This window comes from Rattus norvegicus, chromosome 10 (genome assembly GCF_036323735.1).
Source record: "Rattus norvegicus strain BN/NHsdMcwi chromosome 10, GRCr8, whole genome shotgun sequence".
In the NCBI taxonomy this organism is placed as follows: domain Eukaryota; kingdom Metazoa; phylum Chordata; class Mammalia; order Rodentia; family Muridae; genus Rattus; species Rattus norvegicus.
This window is the reverse complement of record NC_086028.1, coordinates 81,600,119-81,624,905: the sequence shown is the minus strand read 5'-3', so window position 1 is coordinate 81,624,905 and position 24,787 is coordinate 81,600,119. Positions and strand designations below refer to the sequence as shown.

The 24,787-nt window shown below is 47.7% G+C and overlaps 1 protein-coding gene across 1 annotated transcript in view; it reads right to left on the bottom strand.

Moving 5' to 3' along the window:
* Positions 1–988: 988 nt before the first annotated feature.
* The window catches only part of Ttll6 (tubulin tyrosine ligase like 6), a 44,808-nt gene continuing 21,009 nt past the window's right edge, over positions 989–24,787 (bottom strand). The window contains 11 exon segments of the mRNA XM_063270142.1: positions 989–1,662; positions 1,772–1,845; positions 6,349–6,404; positions 6,407–6,619; positions 8,315–8,642; positions 10,129–10,329; positions 14,520–14,798; positions 16,070–16,244; positions 17,207–17,395; positions 22,295–22,470; positions 24,293–24,518. Of these exon segments, the coding sequence (XP_063126212.1) occupies positions 1,614–1,662; positions 1,772–1,845; positions 6,349–6,404; positions 6,407–6,619; positions 8,315–8,642; positions 10,129–10,329; positions 14,520–14,798; positions 16,070–16,244; positions 17,207–17,395; positions 22,295–22,470; positions 24,293–24,518 (1,966 nt within the window). The 3' untranslated portion in view covers positions 989–1,613.

The following is a 24,787-nucleotide window of genomic DNA, read 5'->3' as shown; positions in this document are numbered from 1 at the left end:
TTTATTATATATGAGTACACTGTAGCTGTCCCCAGACACACCAGAAGAGGGCATCAGATCTCATCACAGATGGTTGTGAGCCACCATGTGGTCGCCGGGACCTGAACTCAGGACCTCTGGAAGAGCAGCCGGGCGCTCTCAACCGCTGAGCCATCTCTCCAGCCCCCTCCCAGAGCTCTTAAAACAGAAAGTCAAGTGCAGGATGGTAACACAGACTCACTGTCCAGAAACCACTCAGTTGGAACCACAGAGCATTTAAACGAGGGCAGAACCCTTCTGTGTACAGGGCCCTGAGTGACTGCAATGGTTCCACAGGTCTGTTGGAAGCCCACCACGGATCGAGCAGCAAAGGAGCAGGTGCCAAAATGTCTGTTGGGGTTAAGCAAATGCGACTTTATCTTTTACGGGTGATTGTGAGCCACCACGTAGATACTAGGAATTAAACCAAGGTGCTCCGGAAGAGAAGCCAGTGCTCACATAACCACTAAGCCATCTTTCCAGCCCCTTGTTCCTTGCTTTTAAACCAAAGGTTTTTTGCTTGGTAGAATACTGTGGGGTTGAATGCCCCAGATCCTACTGGAAATCCACATCACCTTTAGACCCCACCTGGACCCTCCCTAGGCTTGCCCTACAAAGCCTCCTCACTACACTCATCCCTAGAAACCCAACTCCGGAAGACCAAGTGAGACAGAGGTCTTGTGTCACGTTCCTGGAGAAAGCACAGAGTGAACTGGCTGACAGGAGATGTTATATAAACCTAGAGTCTAGCTGGGCTCTCTGCTAGCCAAGAGAGAGGTATCACTATGCCGCCAGAGACGTCACTGAAGGATCCAGGATCCTAACAAAAAAGCAGGGCTTCCTGTGGACCACCCTTCCCAAGAGATAACAGAGATACTTGAGGAGCCCCTGACACATTGCCGTAGGTCAATGGAGGGTACTCAGGGCAACTACCGTCCCACCTCACGCTCTGGACCAGGGTCCTTGCTAGTATTGAGCTTGGCAATTTATTTTATCAATGTATACATGAGGGGAGACATATAATTTCTGCAGGTCAATGGAAGAAACACCTGCAGGCTAGGCTCTCTCACATTACCTGTCTTTGCCAGCAAGACTGAAGGGAAGATAGCAGCAGGAGACAGTCCAGGTACTGGGGTGGCAAGCCTTTGGGTTAGCTGGAGAGGGCAATGGTCTCTCTTCTGCTGGTGAGTTGAAACTGTCCTGCTTCTTTCCACCCAGACTCAGAATTCCACCACACTTAGTCCAGACTCTGCCTTCTTTTTCTTTGGAGAGGAGGACGGGGACTGGCACGGGCTTGCAGGTGGAATGAAGGCTCTGGACTCATGGAAATCATGAGTCCTCCCCTCACTCCTCCCTCAAGTTGCTTGACCCCCTCCCCCAAGGGAGTGTTCTGGATGACAGTGGCCATTGTGTGAGGGACCCAGAGGAGCACCACAGCTAAGGCAGCTGGACTTTGTCCTGGGGAAGCAGTGCTCAAGCCCTGCAAGTCCTGGTCCTACACACACACAGTGCTGTGAACTAACAGGGAGAGCACAGAAGAGAAGACTGCTGTCCTCAAAGGTGCCGGTGAGACATAGTTATCAGACCAGAAATTTCTAGATGTGGAAATGAAACTTCCAGTCCATTCTGAAGGTGTTGCAGACACTGCAGGAAGAGACAAATCATTTCCTGGAGTAAGAGATAGGAAAGGCAAAATGGCGGAGATCCGGTCTGACTCTAGAAAGGAAAAAGAAATGGACTTTTCTTAGATTACCTTTTACAAAGTCTTCTGGAATGGTAAGGCCAATTCGTCCCTTTTTCTTTTCTTTCTTTCTTGTCTTTGTGATGCTGTGGATTAAGCAGGACAGGTGCTCTGCACTGACCTGTGACCCAGCCCTAAAGTCGTCATCGTCAGAGTTAGGAGAGTTACAACCGCACTCATCAGAAACACATTTTTCCTGGATAACCTTCACCACCTACCACCTCACAGCCCAGACATTTGATATGGGTCCTTAAAAGTGGGTAAGCTGGCTGGCTGCAGATGGTATCGAATAGAGACCAGTGTACCTAAGGGCGGCAAGTGGACACAGGGCCCCACCCCTAACCTAGAAGCTCTTTGCAATGAATGGTTGCTGGCAATGGGAAAACCAGTTTCTGGCAATGCAGTACCACTCACTGGGGATATCAACAATTTTCCAGGGCAGGCCCACAGTTCAGGTGTTAGCCAACATAAAACAAATCCAATGGCATTCTCTGGGCTTTTTGTTTATTTTTGCTTTGTTTGTATGGGTTTACTCTTTTTGTTTTGTTTTGGGTTGTTTGTTGTTTGTTTTGGTCTTATTGGTCTTTTGTTTGTTTTTTGTTTGTTTTTCCAAGACAGGGTTTCTGTGTGTAGCCCTGGATGTCCCGGAACTCATTCTGTAGACCAGTATTCATTATGGTGGTCTGCTAACTCTGGAGACAATTTTTAGAATCAATTTTTTTTCTTTTCTCTCTCTCTCTCTCTCTCTCTTTTTTTTTTTTTTTTCGGAGCTGGGGACTGAACCCAGGGTCTTGCACTTGCTAGGCAAGCACTTTCTACCACTGAGCTAAATCCCCAACCCCTTAGAATCAATTATTTATCCTGAAAACAGAAGGCCAGATCTGCCATCTAGTCACCCCTCCTAATACTCCCAGAGCCCTCCCTCTTCACCTCTGCTTTCCCAGCTTCCTGCAGAAACACCTTCACTGAAGAGTAATCGATCACATCCTTGAGTCTGACTCAAGAATAAGAATGAAAAAGCTGGTCGAAAGTGGGAGGTATAGATCTCAGGACTTGGGCATCATAAATATTTGACTCAAAGCCAGGAATGGTGGCTTACACTATAATCCAAGCAAGTGACAGGCTGAGGCAGAAGGCTCACAAGCACTAGACAGGATGAGGAGGGGAGGAGGAGGAAGGAGAGGAAGAGGAGGGGGAAGAGGAAGAGGAGGAGGAAGAGGAAGAGGAGGAGGAGGAAAGAGGGAAGAGAAGAGAAGGATGAGGAAGAGAAAGGGAAGGAGGAAAGGAGAGAGGAAAGGAGGGAGGGGAGGAAGGGAGGGAGGGAGTAGAGAGATGGTTCAGCAGCCAACAGCTAAGACCATGTACTGCTCTTGGAGAGGACTTGAGTTTGGTTCCTAGCATCCACATTGTACACCCTGCAACTCTACCTGTGGCTCTAGCTCTAGGGAAATGTAGATAGATAGATAGATAGATAGATAGATAGATAGATAGATAGATAGATAGATAGATAGATAGATAAATAGATACATAGATAGATAAATATATAGATGATATTGATAGAGATGATATATAGATAGATAGAGATAGAGATTAGATATAAATATATAATTAAGACTAAAAGTAAAGGGCAGAAGAGATGCCTCAGCGGTTACAGCACTCACCTCCCTTACACCCAGTTCCCAGCACCCACATGGCAGCTCACAACCACCTGTAACTCGAGGTCCAGGGGATGCGACCCCCTCTTCTGGCCTCTGTGAGCACCAGACATCTACACGGTGCACACACATAAATGCAGGCAAAACACTTGTACACATTAAACAAAAAATACATATTTTTACACACAACCCTAGCTGTCCTGGAACTCACTGTGTAGACCAGGCTGGCCTGGTGCTGAAAAATTCACAGATTTCATCCCCCCCCCAAGTGCTGGGATTAAAGGAGTGCACTGGCACATCTGGCTAAAATACATAAATCTTAAAAATGAAAAGAATCAAAACAGAATGTTTAGAGAGAAAGAAGAAAAAGACTAAGAGAGTGTTTAGCCTTTTCTGTTCAGGCTCAAAGTTTTATTCTGTGGTCAATGCAAGAAGTGCTTTACCCTTTACTGTGCCCTCTTTTCACTTTTTTTTTTTTTTTGAGACAAAGCCTACTCTGTATCCTAGACTAGGCTCAACGCTGATATGATCTGTCTGTCTCATCCTCTCTAGAGTTCAGCTACCACACTTGGCTGCCATGTTGTCCCACTATAACCAACCCCCCATGTCTGTCTGTCTGTCTGTCTGTCTGTCTGTCTCTCTCTCTCTCTCTCTCTCTCTCTCTCTCTCTCTCTCTCGTGTGTGTCTTCTGACTTTCAGTATTGTTTTTGTCATTATTATTATTGTTACCCGTGGTATTGTACCTTGTGGTATTAAACAGTGGTTAAAGTGCTCATTGCTTTTCCAGAGGACTGAAGTCTGATTCCCAGCATCCACCTGGGGCGTGGGTTGGCTCACAATCACCTATAGCTTCGGCTCCAGGAGATGCAATGCCTCTGGTCTTTGTGGGCCTGTGTACCACATGCAGACACATACACATAACTAAAATTAACAAAAGGGACTGGAAAAGATGGCTCGCCAGTTAAGTGCATTGGCTACTCTTTCTGAGGACCCAGGTTCGGTTCCCAGCACCTACATGGTGGCTCATAACATTCTGTAATTCCAGTTCCAGGGATCTGATGCCCTCTTCTGGCCTCCAAGGTCACTACACCCATGGTGTATAGCCATACATGCAAGCAAAACCACTACTACATATAAAGTAAAAATAAAGGTTAAAATTTTTTTTTGGTTCTTTTTTTTTTTTTCGGAGCTGGGGACCGAACCCAGGGCCTTGTGCTTCCTAGGTAAGCGCTCTACCACTGAGCTAAATCCCCAGCCCCTTAAAATTTTTAAATGATAAATATAAACTAAAAAAATTTTTAAAAGGGCTGGAGAGATGGCTCAGTGGTTAAGAGCACCCAACTGCTCTTCCAGAGGTCCTGAGTTCAATTCCCAGCAACCACATGGTGGTTCACAACCACCTGTAAAGAGATCTGATGCCCTCTTCTGGTGTGTCTGAAGACAGCTATAGTGTACTTATATATAATAAATGAATAAATCTTTAAAAAAAATTTAAAAACATATTTTGTGTGTGTATGTGCCTGTTGGCACACATGCAGGTCAAAGACAGCTTCCTGAATTGGTTCTCTCTTGACACCTTGTGAGATCTGGTGACTGAACTTGGGCCCTCAGGCCTGTGGGCAAGAACTTCCACCCCACAGGCCCCCTCACTAGGCCTGAGTGCAAATGAAAGCTTTCGGTGGAATCTGTGACATCATTATTCCCCACTTTCCTCTTTATTGAGACAGGGTCTCGGGTAGCCTGGGCTGGTCCCAAAGTGCAGGGATCGAACTCCTAGTCTTCCAGGCTCACCTGATACAGCTATGAACTACCAGGCCTGTTTATTCTTTGAAACGGGGTCTCATTCTGTAGCCGTGGCTGGTCTGAAACTTGCTATGGAGCCTAAGCTGGCTTTGAAGTTGTGGTGATCCTCCTGCCTCTTGCTTCCCAATTGCTGGGATTACAAGTGTACACACCAACACCTGGTTCCCTAGCTGTATTTTAAAATCTGTTTGGCAGGGTTTTGCTGTGTCTACCCTTGCTTGCTTAGGATACGTGGAGCTGCTGACCTTTATGCCTCACCTCCATGAGAACTGGGAATGCAGGCATAAGACACTAACTACACATTAAAAAATCTTTATTAGGTTAGTGTGGGGGCATATTTGCGGAGGTCAACAGACCACTGGCAGAAATCAGTTCTTTCCCTCTACCATGTGAACCCCGGGGTTAGAACTCAAGCCATCAGGTTTGTCAGCAGGCACGTTTATCTGCTGAGTCCTGTCTCACTGGCTCTAGAATCTGCATTTTCACAAACACCCAGATGATGCCCCTGGCTACTACTACTCAGGGGCCTTCTACAGTGAGCCACTGGTAACCAGGGGCCAGGTCAATAAATCTGGTAATGATCTGGCTTCCACAGCAGGAGTGAAGGTGACGGTGGACCTATGAGCTGCGCCAGTCTCTTCTCATGGGTTTTTGCACACAACCTTCCTTCAGAGGTCCCAGACTTTGAAAGAGTGCTCCTTACACCCCCGTTCCCCAACCCTTCTACCCAGTGGAATCCTCCAGGCTCCTTGGTCCTCTTATTCTGTCCCTTTCATTACAGGGCCAGCCTTTGATGACAGTGACATAAGCTGCAGCCAAGCCTGTGGAGCTTAAGAGACATGAGTGTCAATCTGTTGATGATGACAAGCTTCTTTCTGGTTCTGGGATCTGTATTTATGACTGACTGCCACAGGCAGAAGGCAAGGGTAAGGTACACCTTGTGATAGAGGTGGTTCAGCACCAGAGAAACAGGCCAAGCAAGGGTCTCATTCTGGGGAGTCCTAGCTGTTGGCTTACCTGTAGGTCTTCCTCAATCCAGCTTCCCTCCTACATACTCAACACTCCAGGAAGATCAAGAGAGGAACTGACATCATCGAGATGACCTATCTGTGGAGGAAGGGTGATACCCACCTGATTTCTCTCACATCCTTTCTGACCAGACCTCAGGCAGTGGCAGTGTGCTTCGGGTCCTGTGTGCCAGAGTCCCTTGTCGTAGTGCCCGAATGGCTTCTGCTGGGCCGAGGGTCCAGACGGGCCTGAGTGGCAACTACCAGAAGGTCATTCAGAGATTCAGCATGGCTGTGAGAACTCTGCAGGATGACGACAGAGTGTGCCTCCATTCCTTTCTTCCTGCCGGAGCTGCGGCCGTGAGGGTACCGCTCCTTAGACAAGGATGGGTATTCTGGAAAGGCATCATCAGTCAGCACCGATTCCTGGTGACCTCCTACCAGGTTCCCATGCCTCCAAACCGGCTAAAGGTCTTGGAATCAAAGTCAGCCACTGCTTCTCTGCTCCACTCAGTTTCTTTGACCTCCCAAGATTGGCACAGACAATTCGGCTCATATGAACAAGAGCTGGGAGTGTTGAATACCAGCACTCTGTTGACTGTCTTGCTCAGTGGAATGGAGACTCTCTAAGAGCATGAACTGTATCTCCATCATCAGAGAAGCTAAGCCTTTTGACCTGGCAATTCTAAAACCTTGGGGTCTGTTCCAACTGGTTCCCCGCTCTTTAATCCTATATGATTCAAATCTTCTTGTCACTATTAGTTGTTTTGTTTGTGTTTGTTTGTTTGTTGGGGTGGTAGTTATTTTTACTTTATTTTTATCAGTGTTTCTCCTGTATGTCTGTCTGTGTACCACATGCATGCCTGATGCCCATGGAGGCCAGAAGAGGGCATTGAATAGCCTGGAATTAGAGTTACAGAGAGTTGTGAGCAGCCATGTGGGTGTTGGGAATTAAACCTGGGTCAAAACCAGCCAGTGCTCTTAACTGCTGAGTCATCTCTCCAAACCTCTAGTTTTGTAATATAAACTATTTGATAATTATTGTGCATGTGTGTGTGGGTGTGGGTGTGGGTGTAGCACAGCACACAGGTGGAGGTCAAAGCACAATTTTGTGGACTCAGTTCTTCCCACTCACCTTTACGGGGGTCCCAGTGATCAAATTCAGGACATCAGGGTTATGTGGTAATCACCCTTTCACCCACTGAGCCACGTCACTAGTCCTGGTCATTTTTACTTATTTATATTTTTAAACATTCTATTTGTTGGGGCTAAAGAGATAGCTCAACAGCTAAGACACTGGCTGTTCTTCCAGAGGACCTAGGTTCAAATCCCAGCACCCACAGAGTGGCTTCCAATTGTCTGTAACTCCAATCCCAGGGAATCCAATCCCAAGGGCATCAGGTATACATATGGTATGCAGACATGTATGTATGCAGACAAAAGGCCCATGTACATGAGATGAATACATTGTTTATATGGGTACAGGTGCCCAAGGAGGCCAGAAGGGGGCATTGGCTAGCCTGGCACTGGAGTTACACAGACTGCTGTGAGCTGCCCCTTACAGGTGCCGGCATTATTTATTTATGGGTTTCTTTACGTATGTATGTATATATGTATGTATTGTGTGTATGTATGTATGTATGTATGCATGCATGCATGTATTTTTTTTAGAAAGTGTCTTGCTGTGTCACTCAGGCTGTAAACTCCCAGTCCTCTTGTCTCAGCCTCCTGACCGCTGAGACTGCACCCATGTGTTCCCAGACTGGGTCCTTACAGTTTGGAAGTCAAGTGTCTCCCAAAGGCCTGAAGTTAAAGTTTGTCACCTGATGCTCCTGAGAGGACACGGGACCTATGGTGGCTCGTGAGTTCCACCCGCCCTGGCCTCCCCACCATTGCCGTGAAGGCACGCTCCCTTCCAAGACCTACAATACTGGCTCTGTCCAGTCATCCACCAAGCCTTTGAAAGCCATGAGCCTAAAACCAGCATATTCTCTTTAGAAGCTAATGACATGGGTCATTTTGTCAGAGTAAGAGAAAGCTGACTCCAGTGCCTAAGCTCTTGGGTCACCCCACCCTACACCGGTACTCACGTGTCTTGGGAACTGGGAACAAGGGGCGTTTCTTCTTCATTTGAACCTTCTGCAGTATCTCTGACATCAGATATTGTTTCTTAATGTCATTCTTCATCGAGGTACAGTTCAGGTCCAGCTGCCTGGATTTGGAAAACATGAGCGGCTTAGATTTCTTCTCCTGGGTCGGCTTGTTGGAGGCCTTCTGCTGCTTGTGATTATAGGAGGCCATGTGGATACTCTCAGGGCTGCTGCACTCCGGGGTGGTGGAGAGGCTGCTCGCCAGGGATTCTAGAGACGTTGAGATGGGGGCTGTGGCATCTGGGGAAGTTTCTACAGGTGTTATGGGCTGAAAAAGAAAACAGTCCGGAGTGAGATTGTGGCAGACGGATCCCTCCTTGCTCCCAAAAGAAACATCAGAAATGGTCACAGGGGTGAATTAAGAAATGTGCTCTGGGGCTGGAGAAGTGGCCTCTAGTTCCCAGATGGCCTCTATGAATAGCTGACACACATGGTATACATGTATACAGGCACACACACACACACACACACACACACCCGTACCCACACCCACCCACCCACCCACACACACACACACACACACACACACACACTTTTTATTTATTTTATTGACTTGTCTTTGTTGTTTTGAGATATGTTTTTTAAGAATTTTTATTTTATTTTATTTTATTTTATGTATAGGGGTACACTGTAACTGCCTTCAGAAGAGGGTATCAGATCCCATTACAGATGGTTGTGAGCCACCATGTGGTTGCTGGGAATTGAACTCAGGACCTCTGGAAGAACACTCAGTGTTCTTAACCACTGAGCCTTCTCTCCAGCCCGAGATACAGTGTTACTGTACAAACTTAGCTGTCCTGGAACTCTGTAGACCAGGCTAGTCTCGAACTCATAGAGATCTGCCTGCCTCTGCCTCCTGGGTGCTGGGATTAAAAGGCAGGTGCCGAGCTGGTGAGATGGCTCACTGGTTAAGAGCACTGACTGCTCTTCCAGAGGTCCTGAGTTCGATCCCCAGCAACCACATGGTGGCTCACAACCATCTGTAATGAGATCTGATACCCTCTTCTGGTGTGTCTGAAGAGAGCAACAGTGTACTCACATACATGAAACAAATTTAAAAAAATCTTTACTGCTGTGAACAGACACCATGACCAAGGCCAAGTCTTTTAAGGACAACATTTAATTGGGGTTGGCTTATAGGTTTAGAGGTTTGGTCCCAAGGTGAGTGAGAGCTCCCTTTTCTTTTTTTTTTTTTCTTTTTTTCGGAGCTGGGGACCGAACCCAGGGCCTTGCGCTCGCTAGGCAAGCGCTCTACCGCTGAGCTAAATCCCCAACCCCTAAAAAAATCTTTAAAAGGTGTGTGCCACCACTGCCCAATGTATAAGATTTTTTTTTCTTTTTTCTTTTTTTTCGAAGCTGGGGACCGAACCCAGGGCCTTCCGCTTGCTAGGCAAGCGCTCTACCACTGAGCTAAATCCCCAACCCCAAGATTTTTAAAAATTAATCTTACTAAATCTTATTTTCAAAAAGGCAGACACAGGTGGATCTCTGTGAATTCAAGGCAAGCCTGGTCTACATAGTGATTTCTAGGCCATCCAGGGGTCTATAGTAAGACCCCATCAAAAACAGTAGCAAAACATTAGAATCAAGTCGTTTAAATAGAGAGACAGACAGAGAGGATATGCCTTGGGGCTCCATGACTTTGGGTTTGACAGTGAAGACTGGGTACAGCAACCAAAGCAGAAGTTGATAAGCCAGACTTCATCAAACCAAACCCTCAGGGCAATGGCAACAATGAGGAGAGGGAAGCTTACCTTCGAGGTGGAAAGATGGTCTGCAAATTCAGCATCTGACAAGGTTTTTTTAACTTGGCTCTGGCTGCAGTAACCAAACACCTTTGAGAGCTGTTCAGATGGCTCTGCTGTGGGCTGGAGAGATGGGTCAGCCATGAAAGAGAGTCCAGGTTCAACTCTCAGCACCCGCATGGCTGCTCGCAGCCCCAGGGGACCTAACACCTGCACACAGACATACATGCAGGCAAAACACCAATGCACATAAAATAAAATCATTAAAAAGAAAGAAAAAGACGGGCTGGAGAGATGGCTCAGTGGTTAAGAGCACTGACTGCTCTTCCGGAGGTCCTGAGTTCAAATCCCAGCAACCACGTACGTTAGCTCACAACCTTCTGTAATGGGATCTGATGCCCTCTTCTGGTGTCTGAAGACAGTTACAGTATACTTAAATATAACAAATAAATAAATTAAAAAAAAAAAAAGAAAGAAAAAGACATGGCTGTATGGGGAAAGGTGCCTGCTGCCAACCCTGAGTTCAATGCCCAGGACCCATGTGATGGAAGACGAGAACCAACCGCCTGCTACAAAACAACCTTGAGCGGCTTATAAACAGGAGGATCATTATTATTTTTTATTTTAGAGTATTGGGGGCTGAGAAACCCAAGATCAAGGTGCTAGCTGGGTTTGCCTTTTTTTTCCCCCTTAAAACTTTTTAAAAAAAATTCCTGGTGATGGGGACTGAACCCAGAGCCTAGTGCATTCAAGGCTAGCTAGCAGGCGACATCTGAGCTACACCCCCTAGCCTGGCTTTATGTCTTTGAGTCCTCAAACAGCCAGGAGGAAGGGGCTAGTAGCTCATCTCGGGCTATCTTTGCTTTCTTACTTCTTTTCTTTCTTTTTCATAGGTTCTCACTGTGTAGCCCTGGCTGGTCTGGAGCTTGCTGTGCAGGCCAGGGTGTTCTCAGACTCACAGAGATCCCCCTGCCTCAGCCCCGTGAGTGCTGGAATTAAGAGTGAGCTCCACCACACTGCTTTGAAGTTTTTGTAGCTAATGGAGCGATGCTTGGGTCACTCTAGAGTCAACCTTTTGTATTGTTTGTTTGTCTTAAGATAAAACAGGGCTCTATGGGGCTGGGGATTTAGCTCAGTGGTAGAGCGCTTACCTAGGAAGCGCAAGGCCCTGGGTTCGGTCCCCAGCTCCAAAAAAAAAAAAAAAAAAAAAAAAAAACAGGGCTCTATATAGTCCTGGCTGTCCTGGAACTCACTATGTAGACCAGCTTGAATTCATGGAAAGCCACCTGCCGTTGTCCCCACGTGCTGAGATTAATGCCATGAGTCTCCACACCTGGCCCAGACTCAACTTTTGCTGTTTTGTTGCTGTTGTTTTAATTAATTAATTAATGTACATGAGTATACACTGTCGCTGTCTTCAGATACACCAGAAGAGGGCATCAGATCCCATTACAGATGGCTGTGAACCACCATGTGGTTGCTGGGATTTGAACTCAGGACCTCTGGAAGAACAGCCAGTGCTCTTAACCACTGAGCCATCCCGCCAGCCTTGTTGCTTTGTTTGTTTTGTTTTGTTTCAAGACAGGGCTTCTCTGTGTAGCCCTGGTTCTCCTGGAACTTTCTTTGTAGATCAGACTCTCCTTGAACTCGAAAATATCCTCCTGCCTCTGCCTCCTGCCTCTCCTCCCGAGTACTCGGATTAAAGGCGTCCACACTATGCTTCCGTTTTGTTTTGGTTTTGGTTTTGTTTTGTTTTGTTTTTTCAAGTAAAAACTAGATGTTCAGCTGTTTCATTTCATCATTGCTGTTGCTTTGGCTTGGTTCTGGAATGGAAAAGTTGTAAATGTAGTTGTCATTTGATGTCCAAAGAGGACATCTCATCCCAAGGATACCAAAATCAGGTCCTTTCTATAAAATTTTCTATAAAATGTAGTCCTCATTCATGCGTCACCTACGTGTCTCATCCAGATAGTTCTTCACGGTCACTGTTTTAGTTTTCGAGACAAGGTCTTGTGGGTCCTAGGCTGACCTCCATGTAGCCAAGGATGACCTTGAACCACTGATCTTCCTGCCTCTACCTTTCAAGTGCTGGGATCACAGGTGTGAGCCAATCACAACTGCCTCTCATATACTTTAAATCACCTCTAGACGGACTATAACGTCTAACGCGATGGGAATGCTACGTAAACAGCCATCACACTGCACTGTTTGGGGAATGGTGTCCAGGAAAATGTCTGCATGCTGATGCTAGGCACAATGACACATACCTATACTCTATAGGTATCCAGGATGCAGAAGAGAGAGGTGTCTGAGAGGCCAGCCCGAGTCACACAGCAAAATTGAGGCCAGCCAAAGCCACAGAACGAACCTGTCTCAAAAGCAAAAGCTTGTCAACAGGGTCTATTTATGTAGCCCTGGTTGTCCTAGAACTCGCTCTGTAGACCAGGCTGTCCTCAAACTCAGGGATCCACCTGCCTCTGCCTCCCCAAGTACTGGAATTAAAAGCTCTCAAAAACAAGGGCTTGGGGGTATATATGGCTCAGGGATAGAGCACTTACTTAACTTGCCTGGCATGCTCAAGGCCATGGGCTCAATTCTCAACAGTGCAAGAAATAAAGGCTGGGTGGGGCTGGAGAGATATGACTCAGGTGTTATATGACTCAGGAGTACTTGTCTCCCAAGCATGAGGACCTGAGGGGTTTGATCCTCGGAACGCAGGGTCTGTTTTTTCGTTTGTTTGTTTGTTTGTTTGTTTGTTTGTTTTAGAAGTTTAGACTTGTAATCCTAGCAGGAGGGACATAGAGACTGACAGACTCAGGAGCCTATGGGCCAGCTAGCCTAGCCTACTTGGTAACGTCCAAACCAGTGAGCTCCTATCTCAAGAAACAAAGTGGGGGCTGGAGAGATGGCTCAGCAGTTAAGAGCACTGACTGCTCTTCCACAGGGCCTGAGTTCAATCCCCAGCAACCACATGGTGGCTCACAACCATCTGTAATGGGATCTGGTGTGTCTGAATTTACAGTGTATTCATATACATAAAATAAATAAATATAAAAAAAGAAACAAAGTGGATGGTCTCTGATGATTGACACCTAAGGTTATCACACACATAGGCACACACACATGAACACCCATATGCACAAATGCATTTAAAAAAAGAAAATGTGTATGTTTAGTAAAGAAAATGTGTACGTTTAGTAAAGGTGTCGCTTTAAAGGCGTTTTTTTGATCTGTGGATTACTGAACCTGTGACCATGGAAGCAAATGATAAGAAGACTTTATATCTGATTCTGTGTTTGTGTGCATTGATTATATAAACAGATGTGTTAGACTGGGGGATGGAAAGATGCCTCTGCAGTTAAGAGCATATGCTACTTTCACAGAAGACCCAGGTTCAGCTCCCAGCACCCACACGGTGGCTCACAACTGCCTGTAACTCCAGTTCCAGGGGATCTAATGGCCTCTTCTTACCTGCTGGCACTGCATTCAAATGGCACGCGCGCGCGCGCGCGCGCGCGCACACACACACACACACACACACACACACACACACACACACTAAATGTTTAAGATGGACTAGGTTAGCCCTCAATTCTAGAGCCTAAGCAACTTGCCTGCTTCAGTGGCTTCCAGACAAAGGGACCACAGTTGGGCTTCACCTCACCTACCTCATCAAAAAAATAAGTTTATCATTAGGTGTGCTGGTACATGTCTTTAATCTCAGCACTCAGGAGGCAGAGGCACAGGGATTTCTAGAACTTGTGATGACCAGAACCAGGGTCTTGTGATGACCCTGCCTCAAAACAAACAAACAAACAAACAAACAAACAAGAACAAGGCCAGGTGACAACATAGGCAGTCAGTGTTGTCATTGTCACTGATCAATGCTTGACAGCAGCCGTCAGACTATGATGAAGCAAAAAAAGGCTTTCCTCTCTACAGGCTACAAGGAAACCCAACCCTGCCCACACCGTAGGTTCTAGAGCCATAAGAGGACACACGGTTCTGTTTTAAGCTGTAGATTTGAGACGATGCACTGCAGCCTAGCTGGTGTCGATGGAGACCTGCCTAAGAAAAGGGGCTGCAGGACAGCTCCTCCTCAGTCCGTCCCAGGCTGACCCCCTCAGCAGGTATGTCATCCCACTGTTCTAGCTTTACAAGTGGGGAAACTGGGGATGCGGATTTAGCTCAGTGGTAGAGCTCTTCCTAGCAAGCACAAGGCCCTGGGTTCAGTCCCCAGCTCCGAAAAAAAGAAAAGAAAAAAGAAAAAAAAAACAAATGGGGAAACCGAGGCTCAAGCAGCAGCAGTGGGTACTCAAAGAGCTACAAGTTAGGGACAGGGAAAAGATGAGAAAGCAAGACTCTCCCCTCCCACTTCTAGAGTACGGCCCTCTACTTACCTGGGCACTGCTGACTATGTTCACTGAAAAGGCCGACTTGACTTCCTTGACTTTGGAATTGGCCATGTGGAACTCCAACTCAGAGTAGCTGGGGTTTGAACTCCTCAGGTCAGGGACAGAGCTGTAGTTCCTTGCAGACACCGGCTTGCAGGGAATGAGGACAACCTCATTCTTGGAATCCTTCTGGTCCAGGCTCCTGGCAGTTTCACTTTTCTTTAGGCCTCTGATATTTAAGAGCAGGCTAGACGCTCGGGATCCTAAATTCACTGGATGGAAGGACTGGGAAGGAGGAAAGCAAACAGCCCGTGGGGAACAGGGTCCTGTCCACCATCGGAGTCATCTGCACCCCAGGGAAGGTGCAAGAGAGGCGAGGAGGAAGCAAACAGGAGATAACAAAGACTTTCTAACCTGGAGCTCTTAGCCCGGGTTCTGGAACCCTTAAAAGCTCATGGCTGGATTATGAGAGGGAGTCCGTTAGTCACTTGAAACTCAGATTACAAACAGTACAGGGCACAGTCGACGGCAAAGTGTTCCATAGCTGTCCTCAGATTCCTAAAGAGTCTGTGACACACCCCAACCCCAAGCTAGTTGAAAACAGTCTCCAACCCAGCTTTAGCTCTGTCCTTCCAAGTGAAATCTTCAAGACTGAGGGGATTACCGGGCATGGTGGCTCACTCCTGCGATCCCAGCACTCCAGCAGGAGGCTAGCCACGAGTTATAGCATGGTCTACATAGTGAGTTCCAGGCCAGCCAGCAAGGGCTCCACAGTGAGAGTGAGACAGTTTGAAAATAATTAATTAGTTAAAATTAATTAAAGTTTGGAGGGAAGCTGGCAACACAGCTTGATTAGCGGCCGAGTATGCACGAGGCCCTGGTTCAGTCTCTAGCACCATTATCCAGGCTTTGTGCCTGTAATCCTAGCACTCAGGAGGTGGAGGCAGGAGGATGAAATAGTTTCCACATTATCTTGGGCTACCTAGCAAGTTTTGGGTCACGAGAGACCACCGCTGTCTTTAAGAAAAACAAGACAAACAAGAATGATCAGAGGTGTTGAAAAGTCGTCAGTAACCACTGAGGCAGAAGAGAACAGGAGACCGCAGACGGAGAAACACAAAGACTCAGATCCCAGGACAGTGAGGTGGCTCGCCAGGGGCTGGGCCGCCCTGTGCAGAAAGCATGTCGGAAGCGCCCTGCCCTGTTTAGTCACCCCCATGGATGTCCTGAGGAGTCTCCTGAAGGGTGCATTCCCACCCAGGCCGGGGTGAGGGCATCGAGTACACACAGTTGGGGAGCACACCCCCTACATGGGCTCATGTTCAGTCTCTAGCACAGCCCGAGACGGACCAGTGCGAGCATTCTCTACCACCAGGACGGAGGGATCGTCTAACAGATGCCAGGCTCTGAGTGCCCCCTTCCTGTAGTTCAGCCCTTCGGGCAGCCCATCAGTGTGTCTGTGCTCGGAGCAGAGGTCTCCGTGGCACCCTCCCACGGATCGGCCCGAGCCGCGGCAAGGTGCTGGTTATACACGCGCCCCCCTCATCGGAGTTTACTTGTTTGGGGGGACAGGTGGCCGGCTTGCACTTGGGCTGCTGTCTCGGTCGCTGGAGTCGCACGATTTTGTCTCTTGCCTGCTCACCCGCAGACTCGCCCTGCATCTCTTCCTTCCTCTCTTTTTTTAGGAAGAATTTGTTTTGCTGTTTCTGCCTCAGCTCCTGGATCAGCTGCCTGTCAGTGGAAGAACAGGTGTCATGGGCGAAGGAGCAGGCACTCTTCTTAGGGGGCGGGTAAGATAGAATGGAGAGGGGGCGGGAGAGGCGGCTCAGTGGTTAGGAGCGCTGGTCTTCCATGGGACCCTGGTTCGATTCCCAGCATCCACATGGCAGCTCACAACTGTCTGTATCTCCAGTTTCAGGGATCGGATGGATTCCTCTGAAGGAACTGTATGCATAGCCATACAAGCAGGCAAAACACCTATATATGGCAAATAAACAGTAAAAAGAAGATGGGACTGGAGGATGGAGCGAGGCAATCAAGTGACCGAAGGCCAAGGAGCAGAGTAGATGAAATAGCGCCATCTTCCGGCCATCCCCAGTTCGGGAACAGTAAAGGGGGCTACTTCTCACACCACTGTACCCTCGTCACTTCCCCCTTCTCTGGAAAGAGGAACTGGATAGGGGGCCAAAGCAAGGGGCTCCCATGTTGGCCCACTTTATTTGCCGGGCTCTCTGACCAGTGAACCCTGGGACTGGACCAAAGGCAGTGCACCAGATGAAATCGCTTGGTCTCGGGGGTCAGGAGACAGGGTAGTTCTAAGTCCTTGGGTGCCATCTTGATATCTGACCTCCTCTATCTCTGACTTCCCCTCTCATAACTGCGGTGCTTGGTTAGGACTGGACCTAAGTGGATGGCTCTCTTTGCGTCCTTGGATTCCATATAGCCTGGATTCATAACACACTTCCGAGGCAGTGGTGGGCTGGGCCGTTTGTCTCAGAGATGAACTTTTAAAACAGCAGTTGTTCTTATTTAGTGACTCGCTGTGCTAGGGGATCTCCCAGTTCCATCCCCTGAATGCTCTTCTGTCAACTGCAAGGTTGGGAATTGGGACACAGAAGTTCTCCCTGCTATCTTGGGCCACCCAGAGGAGAAGAACACCCTGTTCACCTCAGCCCTAGAGGAAGCCTTCCTACCTTGCATACAGCTCCCGGGCTCTGGAAGCAACAGTGTTCTGGAAAAGGGAGCTATTGTCTTGGAAAAATTTTTCATACTTCTCCAAATTCTGACCAGGGTAGATGAGCCGGAAGCCGCCACAGTTTTTCTTTTCATATTCCTCTGTTTTCTGTAACCTCACTGCCTGGAAGCCCTTGACTTCCTCCATCCTGTTGGAAAACAGAATGCAGGGCTACAGTTGTGTTTTCTTGAAAGGGACATGCGTAGGCTGGCTGCCATCTAGGGCCCTGTACAGAATAGTGGTTCATCTGTGTTCATTAAATAAAAGCAAGAATGTTTCTGGAAGAGGGTTCTAGCACTCCTGGGATAGTCAGTTTCACAATGCTCAACAGAGCTGGTTACAAGGGTCTGACAGCTCAACCAATTTCTCTCCCTTTATGAGTAAAACCCATTTCCCCCTCAGCTTAGTCTGACCAGGCAGGCTGTCGCCGCCTTCCCATTCTCTGGAGAGAAGAAGCTCGTATTTTGCTACAATTGAAGCCTTCTTGGGTGGACTTACTGAGCCTTTATGAGCTGAGGTGACCTCATGCAGGTCCCACCCCCTCCCCAGAAAGGAGAGATCAGGTAGGGTCGCAAGAGAAGCTTCCTATACAGCAGGGACACCGAGAGCCACTGAGCTGTCGCACCAACTACCACAAGAGAGGCCTTCGATGTGACAGCTGAGGTATGAGAAACAGCAGCATAGCACGAGGCCTTCTGGAGTCCAGGCGGAAGTAGCCTGGGCTGTAGCATTTAGAGATGCCACCAGCCAGCCGAGCTTATCCACGGCAGTTTCCGGTCAGGAGTCCTGGTGTCTTTGGCTTCTGGGTCAGGGCCACACTCGTCACACAGAGTAGGCATGACATGAAGAGGGGAAGTGAGGTGCCATTGAGCGTGCCTGTGGTGTTACCTTAGGGACTCGTAAAACTTGGTGGGATCTGAAAAGCAGCAAAGGCACCACCTGGACCAGGTTCAGGGTCTCCTGACAGCAGAAGCAGGAGAAAGATCTCGTTCTAGGGCAAATGGTGGGGAGGGAGGTGTCAGCACAGAACAGGGCAGAGGTGGCAAAGCTTTTGTCTATTTGTTTGTGGGGTTTTTGTTTGTTTGTTTGTTTGTTTTGGGGGGACAGGATTTCTCTGTGTAGCCTTGGGCTATCCTGGAACTCACTCTGTAGACCAGGCTGGCCTCGAATTCAGAGAGATCCACCTGCCTCTGCCTCTGCCTCTGCCTCCTGAGTGCTGGAATGAGAGGCATGCACCACCACTCCACTGTTTTTGTTTCTTAGACTGGTAATTTCTAAATCCTCATGTTATATTAATCGATTTATTTCATATAATTATGTGTATACATCTTAATCTCCAGTTTCCAGGAACAAAGAAACAGTCTTAATGAAATTGTTCGAGTTGATAAATTCTTGTTGCAGGATATGTGATCACGCTGTGAACCCCAAGATTGTGTTATTTACTGAAAATACCCATTTCTAGTGTGGTGTGGCTTAGTCCTTAGCACACACCTTTAATACCGCTGACTGGAACACAGACACATCCTTAGTACACACCTTTAATCCCAACAATGAAGGTGAAAGTTGTTTGTAGAAGGAAGCACCCATGTTTGAAAGTGATGTTTGTGGAGTGGGTATGGGGACAGGAATGGAAGGTTCAGGATCAGGAGTGGGTTCAGGACAGGAGAGATTGCTAGAAAATGAATGGAAATCTGCAACTGACAGGGGTGAGAAAATAAGGGACATCTCCAGGACAAGTGAAGAGACCTGGGATAAGAGAGGCACCCAAGAATCAATGGGGGGTGGGACTTTAGCTGTGACTCACAAGACTGAAGGTATAAAACCTGAAGAGGCCACCTCCTGTAGCCAGGCAGAACCCCTGGTGGAGCGAGAGAGACACCAACCCACCCACAAAACTTTCAACCCAAAATTTATTCTGTCTATAAGAAATGTAGGCATAGGGAAGGGAGCAGAGACTGAGGGAATGGCTAATCAACAACCAGCCCAACTTGAGACCCATCCCATGGGCAAGCACCAACCCTGCCACTATTAGTGAAATACTGTTATGTTTGCAGACAGGAGCATGTGGTCCTCTAAGAAGCTCCCACCAGCAGCTGACTCAAACAGATACAGACACCCACAGCCAAACAGTAGATGGAGCTGAGGACTCTTATTGGAAGAAAAGGAGGAAGGATTGTGGGCCCTAAAGAGGATAGGAACTCCACAGAAGGCCAATAGAGTCAACTAACCTGGACTCTTGGGGCTCTCAGAGTCTGAACCACCAACCAAAGAGCACACACCCTAGCCTTGCTGCATGTATGTAGCAGGTGGACAGCTTGGTCTTCAAATGGGGACCTATCTCGCAAGCTGTTACCTGTACATGGGATATGTCCTGTTAACTGGGCTGCCTTGTCTGGCCTCAGTGGGAGAGGGAGCACCTATCCTTGCAGAGACTTGAAGTGCTAGGGTGGGGGAATACCAAGGGGGGGGTCCCCCTGCTCAGAGGAGAAGGGTAGGAGAGATTGGGGAAGGATTGTGTGTGGTGGGGGGTTGGGATAACCGGAAGGGGGCAGTGCAAGGGATGTAAAGTGAAGGAGTAAAAAATAAAATAAAAATTTTTAAAAAGGAAAGTGACATCTAATTGAGTGGCAGTCAAAGTGATGAACCAGAGAAAGATCTGACAGATTAGGATATGCCCAACTCTCACAAGAAGAGAGAGGAAAGGGAAGCTACTTAAGACAGAACTTAAGAAAGAGCAGCACAAGGGGTTGGGGATTTAGCTCAGTTGTAGAGCACTTGCCTAGAAAGCGCAAGGCCCTGGGTTTGGTCCCCAGCTCTGAAAAAAAAAAAAAAAGAAAGAGCAGCACAGTGGATAGGAAAGAAGCTGTTTTACCAAGGGAGTTTCACAGAGACAGGTAGCAGACAGAGAACAAACTAGACACAGTGAAGACAGAATGAGTCAGAGAAGGAGAAAGAACCAGAAGACTACAACAGATTGCTAGTTAGTTGAGGTCAGCAGAGCAATTCAGGAGAAACTGAGAAGAGCCAGATTGACTCAGTCAGCTTGGAGAGGAGTTTGAGGCAGAAGAGCTGAGTTGAGCATCCAGAGTTCAGAAAGAGCTAGAAAGGGTGAGTTTATGCAACAGTCTCAGAGGCTTAAGCCATTCCAGGCCTAGATCAGACTGTATGGAGTCTAGAAGCTTCCAGGTCTGGGCCTAGGTTAGCAGCTGGAGGCAGTAAAGTTCCTAGGTTACAATTAGAGCAGGAAAAGAAAGATACTGTTGCAAATTCTCCATCACAGACTAACTTTCTTTTTTTTTTTAAGATTTATTTATTTTATGTATGTGACTACACTTTTGCTGTCATGAGACACACCAGAAAAGGGCATCAGATCATTCTATAGATGGTTGTGAGCCACCATGTGGTTGCTGGGACTTGAACTCAGGACCTCTGGAAGAGCAGCCAGTGCTCTTAACCTCTGTGCCATCTCTCCAGCCCACAGACTAACTTTCTACACAGGATTATTGTTTCTTAGCAATAGGACCCAGTGATATGCATCTGGAATCCCAGGACTTTCGAAGCTGAGTCAGCCTGAGGGTTGCAAGTTCTATGGGAGTCTGAGGTACACTAGATGCTATCTTGAAAACAAAACAAAACAAAACAAAAAAACCCAAGAAAAACAAACAAAAGAATGCATCAAAAGCAAGCAAACAAACAAAAAGATTAAATAAAAAAAAAAGCAAGGGCTGGGGGCTGGAGAGAGGGTTCTAGAGCCTGAGGACCTCCATCAGACCCCAGTATTCTCCTAAAAAGCTGGGTATAGTCATGCATGTCTAACCATGCACACACATCAGCCTATAACCAGAATGCTGACCAATAGTCTGGCTTCAGAGTCAATGAGGGACCCTGTCTCAAAGGAATGAGGTAAAGAGTGACAGAATACCTGATGCCTTCCTCTGCACATGTGCACACACAAGTATGCACAGACTCCCCCCTCACATGTGCTAAAACACACACACACACACACACACTACTACTACTACTACTACTACTACTACTACTACTACTACTACTACTACAGAGATGCTGTCTCAAAACACACAAAACTACAACTCTCTCTCTCTCTCTCTCTGTGTGTGTGTGTGTGTGTGTGTGTGTGTGTGTGTGTGTGTGTGTGTGTGTGTGTGTGTGTATCCTATCTTTCTCCCAGGACCTTAGGCTTGCTAGCCAAATGCTTTAATAATAAAATGTTGTTAGGAATTTTTTTTTACATTTATTTAGTATGTATCTATGCATATGCACATACACACTAAAGAAGGTACATGGAGGTCAAAGGACAGGTTGTAGAAGTTGATTCCCTCCTGTCCTGTGGAATCTAGGAATGGAATCCAGACCATCTGTCTGACTGATGTCAAATGCCTTTTTTTGTTTGTTTGTTTTGTTTTGGGACAAGGTTTTTCTGTGTAGCCCCAGCTATCCTGGAACTCTCTCTATAGACTAGGCTGGCCTTGAACTCACAGAGATCCACCTGTCTTGCACCACCACGCCCAGCTACTGAGTGCCTTTACCTACTGAGCCACTCACTGGCCCAACAGTCGAGGGCCTTAACAATCTCTAACAGGGCTGGAGAGATGGCTCAGTGGTTGGGAGCACCGACTGCTCTTCCTGAGGTCCTGAGTTCAAATCCCAGCAACCACATGGTGGCTCACAACCATCTGTGATGAGATCTGATGCCCTCTTCTGGTGTGTCTGAAGGCACAGTGTACTCATACAATAAAATAAAATCTTAAAAAATAAATTTATTAAAAAAAAAAACAAAAAAAACAATCTCTAACAAACTGAGGTGCCAGGTACCAGGTACGGCCTCATGGGAATGATGTCAGTCAGTCCCCTAATATCTTACATACACATAGTTCCACCTCACAAGAGACCCCCAAGCCTCCAGGAAGTGACAAGAGGGCCACAGAACTGGCAGACTTTAGTCCCAGCTAGGGCCAGGACAGGCGGTCTTAACTGAGGGCCGGGCAGGATGAGAACGGGCTGCCTGGGGCCAGAGGCCCTGCTCTACCTGATCTCCCGGTTTGGACACTGCTGCAGGAACCGTCCCCGCTGTCTTTCCTCCTCCAAGACTTTCTTTTTGTCACAGCTCCCCAGGTTGACGAGGACTAACGCATCATAGAGCAGGCTGTCTTTCACCTCTTTATCCAACTTGGAGTCAGTGGAAAAGCTTGGAGAATGGTTGACCTGTGAAGAGAAGACATCGGTTGGGGATGGGGCTGAACGGTGTGAAAGCAGAGATGAAGCCAAGACTCCACCTCCAGGTATGGCCAAGGCCGGCCTCACCGCCTTGGCTGTGTTCGTGGGACAGAGCTAAGAAAGGTCTAGCCTGGAGCCACTGTGAGGAAAACAGGGAAGGCAGGAAGTAGAGTTCCCTCTGGGGTAACCAGGCAGGATTTTGTTTGTTTTTGAGACAGGGTCTCTCTATGTAGCCTTAGCTAGCTAGCCTGGACCTACGTAGACCAGGCTGAACTGGAACTCACAGTGATGCCCCTGCTTCAGCTCCCTGAGTGCTGGGATCAAAGGCTGCACCACCCTTTTTCCACAGCTCCTTATTTCAGTCCTTTCTCCTCTGGAAGCAAGAAGAGTTCCCTCTCTACAGGTCTTCAGTCTCATGGGTGGAGGCAGGGGTGTGTTCTCTCTCATATACTGTGCTCTACAAGTGATGGGAAGGAAGGCAGTAGTCTAAAGCCACAGGTTTAACCAGACATAAGTAGCTCATGCCTGTAAATCCCCCTCAGGAGGCTGAGGCAAAAGAATTACCAAAAGTTTGGGGCTAAAATATAGTAAGTTGGTGTTGGGGATTTAGCTCAGTGGTAGAGTGCTTGCCTAACAAGCGCAAGGCCCTGGGTTCGGTCCCCAGCTCCAAAAAAAAAAAAAAAAAAAAAAAAAAAAAGAAAAAAGAAAAAAAATATAGTAAGTTACAAAATAGTTTGTGCTATAAAGCAGCACCCTATTTCAAATAAACAAGCCAAAGGGAAAAAAGTAGGAAAAACATAAGGTTGGGAGGAATGGGGAAAGGAAGGAGCGGTGAAGAGAAGAAGAGAGAGGAGGAGGGGAGAAGAGAGGGAAAATAGGAAAGAACACCAGATCCCAGCCCTTGGGAGGCAAAAGCAGGTGGAGCTCTGTGAGCTCGAGTCCAGTCTGGGCTACAGAGTGAGTTTCCGGTCAGATAAGGCTACTTGTAAGGAATGGGGTGAGCAAAGGGGACTAGGGGTGAAAAAAGAAAATACAGAGGGAAACACAGAGACCAATTCAAAGTTTGGAAGCAGAGTGATTCTTTCTAGAAGCCAATCAGGACTAACGGAGAGACAGAAGAGGGCAGCTAGAAGATCAGTTCCCGCCCCAAGAAGAATCTGTATTGTGCAGTGTGACATCTGTGGAGTGCCAGCAGCTTCTGGAACTTGCACTGACACCTTACTCCGTCCTTGGATGGGAGCTCCAAACAATGCCACCCTTCACCAGCCTGAGAATAAGGGTTGGGTGTGAGGGAGGGAAGAACCCCAGAATTCTACATCCTTGTCCCTCCGAGCACGTTGAATGGCGGCTTAAGAAAGCTATGGAATCTAATCAGGAAGTGAATCGCTCAGAAATCTCTTCCTCTTCCTACCAGGGCAAGGGATTGCGCTTCCCCACTCTGACCACAGAATTGCCTGTACTGGTGTTTGCAACTGGGTAGCTCAGCAAGGCTGCTCCCATTTGAAACCAATCACCGGCAACCAAGTTTTAAGGAGGAACAGCCTCCCTGTGGGAAACACAGGAAGCAGAGCGATCTTTAGAATCTGCCTCAGAGTAGTGGCCTGGTTGGACCTCAGGAGGGCACAATTCCCAGCCGTCTACCCCCCTCTGGTGGCCATTTCTCAGCTAAGCGTAACACCCCATGGACGTCAAGCACCATGAAACGGAAGTGGCAGAAGTCAATTGAACTAATCCAGGTGAACCAGGAAGGCAGAGTCTCCAAAGCTGTCTGATCCCAAAACTCGGCAGTTTATGTCCCCAACATCCCTACCTCCAACAGCCAGGGTTTCAGTTTTCGGTCCAACAAGATGTCAAAGCCCAGGATTTCAAAGCAGGCGCTGTTGAGCGTGTGGCTGGGGAAGCAGGTGTGGTAGTTGTGCTTGATGACTGGGTGAGCTGATATGAGAGTCTTGATGATGACGTCCTCAATGGCCCTCCAGATCTGCTCCACATCGTAGCCGTGGGTCTTCATGTATGAGTTGAAGGTGGAGAGTTTCCTGAAGGGGGACACAGAACATGAGGGAGGGGAACCGATCTAACGGGAACCGATCTAACAGACAAGGTCATGGAATGATGAAAGTCAGGAACTTCTGGAGATGATTAGGCAGACTGGAGGTGGGGGGCAGAGAACACCCAGAAGCCAGAGTGACCCCAAGGCTGGATCAGAATGGAGGTGCTCACGTAGGAGTCACAGGCCCAGCCTCCCCAGGCCCCTCCAGAATATCGGGGTACACAGCCTGAGAACTTTCTAAGAAACATCTGTGGG